At 45.3% G+C, this 11,210-nt stretch overlaps 1 protein-coding gene across 3 annotated transcripts in view; it reads right to left on the reverse strand.

The window, feature by feature from the left end:
• Positions 1–2,808: 2,808 nt before the first annotated feature.
• Positions 2,809–11,210, reverse strand: part of GRIA1 (glutamate ionotropic receptor AMPA type subunit 1) — a 121,210-nt gene continuing 112,808 nt past the window's right edge. For all 3 annotated transcript variants that reach the window (XM_074551957.1, XM_005483689.4, XM_005483688.4), the window contains exons 15-16: positions 8,026–8,160; positions 2,809–6,086 (exon numbers count right to left, since the gene is read on the reverse strand). In XM_074551957.1, coding sequence (XP_074408058.1) covers positions 5,898–6,086; positions 8,026–8,160 — 324 coding nt within the window. In that variant the 3' untranslated portion in view covers positions 2,809–5,897. The remainder of the gene's footprint in view (positions 6,087–8,025; positions 8,161–11,210) is intronic.

The raw sequence follows: 11,210 nt of genomic DNA on the forward strand, positions 1-11,210 counted from the left end.
ATCGTCTGAAATCCTTCCAATGGGAAAGCATTGATTTATTACACTGTAACACTGATGGGAACAACACCCTGTACCTTTCATCTGGAAAGTCAGGACTTATAGAACACAACATGTCATTAATTTTGATGCCAGCTCGAACAGGGAAGGAATTACTGCTGAAAGGATCCAGAGAGCATGTAAAACCAGCCCTGCAGAGTAATGAACACACTTTGAGGCTGTTACTTTATACCCCATTGATCCTTAGGAATAGGAAGGTACTTTGACAGGTAATTTGGGCTATGAAAGGCATCTCAATATCTGTGTTTGCATGTTGGTGCATGAGGAAGGGGGTGATCACCCTTCTTGGGGTGAGGGCTGCAGTTTCACTGCTCTAGAGACAGCTCTCCCTTGGCACAGGTTCAGCAGGTGAGTTCATGGAGGTGATTCCCAGATTCCCAGATTTGCTTCTGGCAGTCAGACAGAAATGCCTCCCTGGGAGAAATGCACTCCAGAAAAAGGGAGATTAGCCCAAGTGCTCGTGGAACAGACAGGTAACCCAGCACTTGGCAGGGTTGTGGCTCCACAGAAGGGCTCCTTGCTGCCCAAGGACATTGTGAGAGGTTATGGGATCATTTCTGCCCAGGGTGGATCCACACTTCTGCCCTATCCCAAAATTAATTTGCTTTCTAAAGCTATATGGTGATAGGGACTTAGCTGCTTCTAAGAGAACACCACGTGCAAACCCAGAGCCCATTCCAGGTCCTGGAGAGGAGAACCTGGCAGTGCTGAGGGTTGTATTGATGTGCAGATGGAGGAGAGGTGGGGATGGACAGAAGGGAAATGGAAAGTGATGCTGAGTGTAGAATCCCAGGGTGGAAATAGGATTTTGATGGAGTGATCAGTCTCAAGCTACCCCTCTGCTCCTAGGAGAACTTGTTCTATGTTCTTGCACACTAAACTCATCCCTCTTGTAGACTCAAACCATCAGGACCAAGTGCTTGGAAAAAACCAGAGCAGCTCTGTAAGAAGGAGGGTGAGGAGAGTGTCATCTTTGTAATGAAGATGGAGCAACAGGGAGTTGGGGCTTGCATGTGGTTTTACCCCAAAATCCCTGCCTTCCTGCAGGCTGCTGGGCGGCTGTGCATGGCACTGTGATATCCTGATATCTCTGTTTTTAATTAATGAACTAGGTATCAGAGATGAGAGCACGGGGACTTCAGTCAGCAGTGGGGCATCAAGACACAAAACCAGCACTGGTGGGTGAAAAACTGATTTATGCTCACAGCTAACATGAAAGTAAACGGGGTATCTGTGTTTAGGAGGGGCCAGCAGCACAAAAGCCATCAGAGAACAGGCCACACAGGTCCCCAAAAGGGATTTGGGATTAAGCTAGTACCTCTGCTGGTAGGAACCCGTGTGTTCCCATCCTCAAGGTAGTGCCTAAGCTCTGACATGGCTTAAAAATGTGCACAGAAATGTTCCCCAGGGACCCAGAGCCACATGTGAGACCTGGGTGACTGACCATGTCATTGGAAACTGAACAGGAGCCTGAGTGTTCACAGTGAAAACTTCCCCATGTCTCCCAAAACTTCTGATGGACACCCAGCACTGAGCTGCTGGACCTGAACAGTGGAGCCAGTGGTACCCACTGGTTTACAGAACACTTTGATGCACCCCCTGTCCCTTCCCTGAACTTAGATGAGTTAAGTTCTCCTTGAACTTGGTGGCAGGTGGGACAAACAAGCCCAGCCAAATCTTTTTGGAGCATCCCAGCTCTGGATCCTGACCCCACAGCAAAGGAATGGATTGGGTGATGCATCTGTTGCTCTCCTGCTGCAATTCAGGGTTCAGTGAGGTTTTTTATTTTGCTTCAATAACTGCTGAAGATGGATTCTTGCTGGAGACTTTAGAAGGAATATGTGGTTTTGCCACTAGGAGGAAATTTTGTCTTATTTATGCTGAGATATAAAGGAACGTTTCTTGTGTATTTTTGCAGTCTCACCGGGAACCAAGAGTGAACCACTGAGCAAGAAGGGCATTTTGTGACAGAATCCAAGCCCCCAGCACAGCACTGGATCCCTAGGGAATTGCGGAAGACCAAACTGGGCTGATCCAGGATAGCCTGCCCTTGGGAAGCCTCTCCTTCAGGCCCCAGTACTTGGGAATCTCTTGCTCTTTGCAGCCTCAGGGTTCACTGTCCCTTTCAAAACTTATTAATTCTGTCCCTTGCTGATTCTGTATTTAAAACTTACCAGTGGGGAGTCACCACTTGTGGATGCTGGAGATTCTGGTTCTCTAACCTTGGCCCTGTGGGATGCCTGGTCCAAAGGCACTTGTGTGTCCCAGCTTTCCCAGATGATAACTGGGAGTGAGGATGTGGGAAGGGGACTCCTTCCACACCTGTGACACCAAGTGCTCCACAACACCATGACATGAATGAGTGCAGTTTACCTCAGGATCTGTCAGTATTTGCATAAATGTCCAACACCCTTTAAATCCTCTTCTCTTTTCCCCTCTCAACAAGCTTTTGGATGAGGAACTTAGCAGTCAGTTGTGTGAAAACTGAGTGAGAAGCATCTTAAATGTCCAAGCCTCTGAAACAGCATGGGAGCTCCTAGGAAAGCTGATCCTGGTAGGGATTTTTGGACCAGTGCTGGTTCTGAGTTTTCTCTGAGCTGGCCATGTCTTCCCTCTCTGTAAAAACAGACTAAAATCCTCTAATAGCCCTCCTCAAAAAATAATCCCACAAGACTCCAAACAAAGCAAAATAATAAATTTTGAACTCAATGAATATTTAGTTTCCTAACTCTTGGGTAAATATTAGATAGATTCCCAATTTCAACCTGAAGCAGTTTATTTGGCTGCTGTTCACAAGTCAGACACAGCAAAAATCAAAGAAATCTCTTTTGATTCAGGTTGGGTAATATTGCCTGAGGGGTAACATCATTTTCATTTCCACACATCCAGCACTGGCACAAAACGGCATGGACAGGTATGAGATATGGATCATGGATCCTTGGTTCTAAAATTCCAGCTGATAGTTTTCTTATTTTTTGTGTAAATAATAATTACCAATAAAAATGTTGCTTCAAAAAAAGAGAATGTGAAAAGAAAAACACCATTGCATTTGATAAAGCAAAATCCTTTGCAGTACTGCCAAAAGAAAAGAAAATAAAAGAAAGGAAGAGAAACCAAAAGAGAGTTAAAAACAAATATAGCTGTTAAATAAAAGATCCAGGTACCAAAGAGCAAAATTTAATGAAAGCCAAAACTGTTAAATATGGAATCCTGTTGAGAAAAAATGTCAATGTCTTCAAGAATTTTACCATTACTCTATTTTTAAGAAAAGTGTAGTAAAAATACATATTACAAGTTTACATTTTCCACGCTTTTGTCCTATTCACCTTTTTTTTTCTTTTTTTTTTTTTTTTTTTTGTTTTGTTTTGTTTTGTAACCCCTCCACTGATCAAAAGCCTTTCACACAGCTGCATCTCGCATCTTCATGTCACAGGTGGCCAGTTCTAGCAGTGCTGCTGCTCTCGAGGCTGCTGTGACCTGCGGCCATGGGGTCCTGCTCCTGGAGGAGGATGGGGCACTGGTGGCTACCAGCAGCCTGTTCCCACCACACTGGCCCAGAACACGACAAGACCTGGGACAGGAGACTCATCTGAGGGCTCTGGACATGGAAAAAAAGAGCTTGTGCTGATAAGGATGTCTCCACTTGTGCTAGTGTTACACAGAACTGAATTAAAAAATTCAGAAAAGCAGATTAAAAAGAATGATAAGCAACAGAAAGCGCCCTGAAATGGTGCTTGGAGTGGCTGTTAGCACAGTTCATGTTCAATGATGAGAGACGAAGATCACAATGTTCCCAGTTTTGGACAGAGGAAAACATTGGCACAAGACATGCTGTGCCCAGGCTTAGGACCTTGACTCTGACTTGCTGGTCTCCAAATTGTTGCATGACAAGTGGATAAGTGGAGCAGATGCTTCAGACCAGGCTGGTGTTAGAAGTGGTAAATGTATTGCTCTGCACAGTCATACACTAATGGAAACTGGAGTTCACACAGTTTCCAGCCTTACTTCCAGATTCTTCTCATAGACCCATGCCAGTGATTTGCCTGCATCATTTTCTCTTCACCCTCCCTTCTTTCCTGGCTCCTCTCTTGCTATGTTGCACAAAACAGAAAAGAGTAAAGAAAATGAGAAAAAGCAGCTCAGAATGCTCCAGCAGCAGCTCAGTCCCTGGACAGGTATTGGACTCTGTGAGAACCTTTGAACTTTGTTTGCCATGAGTGAGATGGGAGCAGGCCAAGTGGGCTCACTGTAGCCCCTGCCCCACAGATCTTCTCCCTCACCAGGTGCTCCCCTGGGAATCCTTCACTTGAGAATGTCACACCCCTGAGGTCTCTCAGGCCCACCAGGGTGGGGAAGCATTTGTCTGTCCATGCCAGAGATTCACAGAATGAACCTTTTGTGTGGTTCTGGAAAACCGTTCTTGCCCCCTTGACCTCCAGGCCTGTGGCTGAACCCCCTGGCACTGTGGGTTTCTGCAACTCCAAGTTTGGGGTCAGCAGCCTGCTTTCCTGACTTGTGGATGCTTCCCCCTCTCTAAGCAGAGTGGGAATCTGCTACGCTTGGCTTTGTACCCAGACAGGCCCCAGCTTGGTGGGGAGATTGAGTGTGACCAGCATGTCATGGTTGCTTGTATGATCTCCTCCTTGGTTTGCTTCAGCAGCTCCTTCAAGGAATCCATTCTGGCCAGCTACCTACAAATTGTCCCTCTGAGTTAGGAAAGAATGGCCATAAAGGGATTTCAGAGCAGGAGGGCAGGGTGGTCCCCGTTGCAGCCCATGACTTGTAGCACGTAGCGCTGGTTGATTGGCAGCTGTCTAGAACTGGGTGTCTGGAGATGGCCTGTTCCTGGCCCAAGGTGGTTCCCTTATGTGACCACCAGAAAGGGAGCACACACAGAAGCTAAGCAATGAAGAAATGGTTCACAATTGCTTATTAGCCCCCAATAACCTGGGCAGGAGAGTCACACGTGAGGGGAATAAATACCACATTTACTTTCCCTCTTAGCAGCCGACCGTGATCTCAGACCAACCCTCTGCTCCAGTCTGCCACTCTCCACTTCAGGCACGTGATTTTCCTCTTGAATCACCGCTCATCATCTCTGGAAGAATTACTGCTTTGTCCTCACGCTACCTGGGCTTTCCAAACTCACCCATCACTTCTCCCCCTGTAAAACAGCCTCGTGTTTGTGTTCAGGTTTCTTCCTGCATCGAGTCCTTCATGCTGCAGGGAGAGCTGGGGCAGCTCTGTCTGCCTTGCTGAGATAACTCCACAGCCCAAGTTCACCACAGAACAACAAAGGCAGAACCACGATGGACAAAAGAGGTCAATGCTGACGCCCTGCACTGAGTTCAGCTTGCCACATATTGGTCTTTCTTTTTTTGCCTTTAGTAGCTCAGACGTTGTGGTTTGCATCCCAAACTAAACCAGATTGAAGGACTGAGCAGGGAAGGGGGAAAGGGCTGATGTTACCCTGACACCACAGGAATTAGTAAGAAAAAATATATATATTGCACACACTAAGACTTATTAACAACCAAGTTAAAACAAAATGGCATAGTCCTCATTAGTGTTCCAGTGGTTCTTTGATCAGGGATGGTTCACGAGTCTGTAAAATCCCATTACACTCTCCTTATTGCAGTACAGACCTGTTTCTGTTCTCCTGCCAGTGGATCTGTTTGCAAATAAAAAGGGAAATTTATTTGATTTCCTTGAGAAGATCCATCCAATTGTCCCTTCTGTCATCATCGTTTGTCTTGTTGGTGTTGGGTATGTTTTTTGGCTCTGGAGAGGTGGAGTTGGGCTGCCCCTGCTCTCACCCAGGAAATGGGTCAAAAGGCCAATTATAATCCCGTAGCTCCCAGGGACATGCCAGTGCTGTGGCTCATGCATGGGATTGTCTGCATGGATTTGGGGAAATCGTGGCTGACCACACGTCCATTTTCTCCACTGCCTCCTGCTGCAGCCGGCCTGGGAAGGGTTGATGTCCGTATGGCTTCGTTGATTGATTGCTGTGGGATTAAACAAAAACCCTTTTTAGGAAAGACGGGGGGGTCTCCCCCTGTCCTTTGCAATGTTGGAGAAATTATAATATTAACCAGTGTGTTCTTTCTGTAACTGTTCTCCCCTTCCTTGTCTCCATTCAGACTCTCACTTTCTGCATGTCCCCACTGCATCTGCTCTGTTCATTCACACCTCTTCTACATGCAAAATTAAATGTTTCAGCAGTATTTTGGGGTATAAAGCATCAGTGCCATATGCCAAAAACCTCTTCAAACTCTACAACATAAGAACAGTCATCCTGGATCTGAGCAGAGGTATTTTACACACTTCCCCCATAGAGATGCTATTGCTACTCCAGGACTGTTATGCACGGTGGACTCTGATTCACTGCAAACATATGTTTAACTTTCCTCATGTGACAACTTGAGCATGTGCCTGTGTTTTTGTCTACAGTGATGACGGGTTACTAGGAAATGCAAGCCTAATTCGGGAAACAAAATTTCATCTTCCTGTTCCAGATCCATCCAAAACATTCGCTTTCAGAGATCTAAGGAAACCACCTGTTTAGAACAATTTAACTAAAAGATAAAGCCAATTTGGTTTCTTTGCACTCAAGCTATCTCCAAGGGCACCATCATTATTTCTGGACTGTGATATTCAGGTGAAGAATTATCCCTAACAGATAAATCTGGAATAGCTACTGAGTTATTGAATTCTGACACTTTTCTTGCAGTGCATTTGTGCCATACCTAGCTTTACAGTGGACACAAATGATAATCTGATCTTTGTAGTTCCATGGACACTATTTGTTCTTATTATTTTACCCCTGTGCTCAAGGTACCTCTCATTGCCTGTGGAATTTCCTGGACCTCAATGGGAAAAGAGCTGTAGCACATTTTCAGTGCATTAGAAATGTTATTATTGCTGACAAAACACTGAGCGTGCTGTGAAATGGGGACATAAAACGCAAAGAAGCAGTTGCGTATTTTCCTTATGATTCTGGGTGAGTTTCAGTGAAATAAAAACCTATTTGGATTTTTTGAAACTCACTGCGTGCTTCATATTTCCATAACAAATTCCATGCTCATGGGAGAGGTCAAGATGAGGAACACAAGGGATGTGTCACACATCCCTCTGCCTCCCCTAACACCACGGTATCTGTGTAAAGGATTGCCCAGATATATGTTCTCCACAGGTGCTGCCTTAAATGTCTATCTCCAAGGCTCTCAAATCTAATTCACTCTTGACACAACACTCAGAAATTCAGGCACGCCAGAATTTAAGGCTGAAACAGATCTCCTGGGCTGTAGGAAATATGCTTCTGCAAGACCATGACAGGGTGGAGTTTAAAAAAAACATTACAGGAGACATTGGAGGCCAATTTCTCTCAAAGAGGATCCATAATTCTGGGATTTGGAGGCCCACATCATCCATTCCAGGGCAACAATGCTCTGAGCATGTATTGGTGTTGTCAGCCTGGAAATGGTGCCAGCAGGGTGCCAGCAAAGGGAACAACAGGATGTGAATCATTACTGCACTCTCCCAGTTTTATCTTGCTGTTAGGAGCCTGGGTTTGGTGATTTTTCCATATTGCAGCACAGGCTGTATCACACCAGCCCCAGCACACTTCATCCGTGCTGCACACATAGCCTGCCTTCATTCATTTTAAGGAAATTCAATGTGTTTCTGTTGCTGCTTGTGCTGTGGTTTTGCTCTATGTCTGGATTTTGAATTAGCATTCTGCCACATGTCTGATCTTGCATCAGCTCCCCATGACAGCCCATTTTTGACCCTCTCTCAGCTTCCTCAGATGCTCCTATTCCTTTCTAGCAAGCTGAGTGACACAGCCACTTCATTGTCCCTATGTCTTGGCTTTCCACCCATGGTCTGCATCCGTCTCTGAAGGCAGCTTTGGAGCCGGGGGAGGATCAGAGAGGAGGTGTGAAAGGCCGTGGAATGGGTTGCCACCTTCATCCGCTTTGATTCACTTCTGGACTTGTAACAAAACTCGATTAAGGCAACCAGCATGGCGAGTCCGAGCCCACCGATGAGGATATAGAAAACCCCCGCCACATTGCTGAGGCTCAGCGCGCTCGTCTTGTCCTGCAAGAAACAGGAGAAGGGAGGGAAGGGAGGGCACATGGGAAAGGAGAACAGCAAAATTAGCATGGGATTGCTCTGGGAAGGGTGCTGCACAACATAGCAGTACTGGCATTACATCATCTTCCTCGTTAAATGAACAAGTGACATTTCTAAGAGCGTTTTTTCAATTTTTAATTCGGTGTCTAGTAAATCTAATGTTTCCCTCACACAAACAAATAAACATTTCCTCAGCAATGTGACTCTTGGTAAAGGTTTGGGATCCCTGTTTTTCAATCAGCTAGCTTAAATGCTTGTTTTATCCAAAATGTCTAGTTTGAATTATTGATTAAAGGAGGAAAAAAAATTGAAGTTTTCCTCCTCTGTGACATTTGCTCGTCCCTGATGTCTTGCCTGGAATAACCTGTTCTCTTGGAAATGCTCATTCCTTCATTCCTAGATTGTTTCCCCCGCAAATTCTGTTGCTGAGCAACACATTGAAGTGGATGGGTTTTTTTCCTTTTTTTTCCTCTTCCTTTTCAATTCTGGGGTTGAGGTGACACCTGAGCTGTCCTCAGAAACTCATTTGATTTCTATGTAATAAGGCAGTTATTTCATATGCAATCAAGGCCTGCTGATGCATGTCTAAGCTAATTATTTGGTTGGCAATAAACAGGGCTATTAATGAGCCGCAACTTTTAGTCAGCAGCCACATTCTGATTTTACAATTGCCTAATGAATCGTCACGGCTCTCTGGGGAAGAGACAAAGCTCAGAAAGACTCATTTCACTGCGAGGGAAACCAAGTTCTAACATCTAACCCTGATGTCACCCCCTGTAGCTTTCAGAACCTTCTCCTCCACGACTTCCAGGTCGAGTTGGGGTGTGAGAACAATCTGGGCAGCAACAGGATCCCAAACTTGGCTCAGCTCCTGTTTCTAGGACAGGCTTTCTCTGCAGTGAACCAGACAGAGTCCCCTGCTCCATGCTTGCTGCTGCTCTGCAGTTTTCACTCCATACCTATTTGACAGCACAGATTCCCCAGGGCCAGCCCAGCAGCTCAGTGCAAATCTGCTGGGGCCACCAGAGTCTGAGCAGCATTGACAGCCCTGCTCTGTGGACGTGGGAGGGAAACTGCACGTGGCTCATTTGAGATGTAGCCACACATTTAAAGGAGAGCACTGGTGCCTGTGGAAGTGTCTGCAGCTGGTGAGAAGCCTCTGCACAGCTCTTGGTGTTCCTCTCTGCTGCTCCATGGACACATGGACTGGTGGGTGGCACAGCCTGTTCCTTGCCCTTGTAGGACAGCTGATTCTTGGCAGGCTTTACAAGAAGCAACCCACAGTTTTTGGGAAGGGAGGGGATTCAGGAATCAGAAAAGGATATTGGAGTGACGTTGAGAGGGTCCAAACTGGAGCATCAACATGAGCATGGAAGGTTTCACTACAGGGCAGTCTGCCTGACAATGGTATAGTCTTTCAGGCAAGTATGTTTTTGCAAAGGATTTTGTGTTTTTCTGTATTAGGGTTTGGTGGCAAAAAAGTCAACCCTCAAGGCATGAAAATTTCTCAATTTTCACAATTAAAATAACCTCTTGTAACAGAAGTAAATATGATTTTTTTTTTTAATAAGAAGAAAAGTAGGTTCCAGTCAAGAATGCTAAAAATTATTTTTTCTTCTATTTCTCCTTGATCTGACCCACTGCCCATGCAAGCTGCCAAGCTTCTTCCCAGCTGGAGCTCCCACTGTAGGCTCTGGTACCATGGGGAGCAACCTTCCATCCTGAACCCTCTGCTGAAAGATGCAAAGAGGGCCATCCCTGCAGAGTTTCAGTTGCTGGAAAAAACTCCATGAGTGGTCTCATTTTCTGTGCTTTGCTGATTGATCACTTTGACAAGGGACTTGTCGTGGTCACCATGTGCTGGTGGAAAGATTGAGTTTCTCCCTTGTATAAGCTTCATGCACTGGCCAGGTTTTGATCTTGATGCTTCCTGTGTGCTCTCTGTAATGAGAGATGTCTGCAAATATCCTCTTAATTTCTGCAGTTTCAATATTTGAAAGATTATTTATCTGGTCATTTTCTAATCTGCCTTCATGCAGTTTTCCCCTCAGGCTTGACTGTATATTTGTTCAGTCATCTCTTCTCTGCAGATTGTTGGGTGTACTTTTAAGCACCAGTTGGGAAATGCTGGGAGTTTTTTAGTGGAGATGTAGAAAAGCAGAGCAATCACTGTGAGGAAACTGTGTTATAACATATCAGGTACTTTGCCCATTAAAATTCAGTCTGAAGGAGCTGCCCCAACTTCAAGGAGGGGTAAAGACACTAAAAGGGGCTGCCCTTCTCAGCATCCTAATCTTTTAGCCGGGCTCCTTAATGAAATGCGGCTGATTAGCACATACTGTCTGCTCAGAGGGAAGAATGGGGACAGGACAGGATCCTGTTTATCTGTGTATTCCTAATGATTGTCAGCCTAATTGTTCACCTTGATTTAGCAGTAGGGTGGAAATCTCCACAATATCAGGAATGTGCAAGCTTTGTGCAAAAGGATGACACTCTAGACAAGAGAAAAGCCATTGATGCTCTCCTTCAAATAAATGGATCAGTGCCATCCATACTACAGTCTTTGACTTGCAGCCATAGATCCTTAGGAAATCTGCATTCCTTGGCTCTGTTGGGCATGGGAATACACAAATGTCAGGGTTTATTTGCCATGATATTTATTTCCTCCCCCAGTTTGGGGTTCATGGTCCAATGAGGCACCTCCTCAGCTGGCTGTAGTGGCAGAGCAGTCTGGCAGCCAGGAAAGGCTGCTGGTTCTTAATTCCCACTTTCCTCCTCATGCCAGCAGCAGCAGAACAACCAGTAAGAGAGAGGAGATGACCCAAAGCAGTTTCCTGCACCACCACTACAATTCATTTTGGAGCTGTTATGTTTTTCTTACATTTACTTTGCAGCAACATTATTATTGTTATTGTTATTACTCTTATTACTGCTATTCCTATTATTACTGTGACACTCTGGGTGAACTGAATGTTGTATTATCCAGAAGGCAAAGAAAAACATTGAGAGACACA

The sequence above is a fragment of the Zonotrichia albicollis genome, chromosome 15 (assembly GCF_047830755.1).
Source record: "Zonotrichia albicollis isolate bZonAlb1 chromosome 15, bZonAlb1.hap1, whole genome shotgun sequence".
Taxonomy (NCBI): Eukaryota; Metazoa; Chordata; class Aves; order Passeriformes; family Passerellidae; genus Zonotrichia; species Zonotrichia albicollis.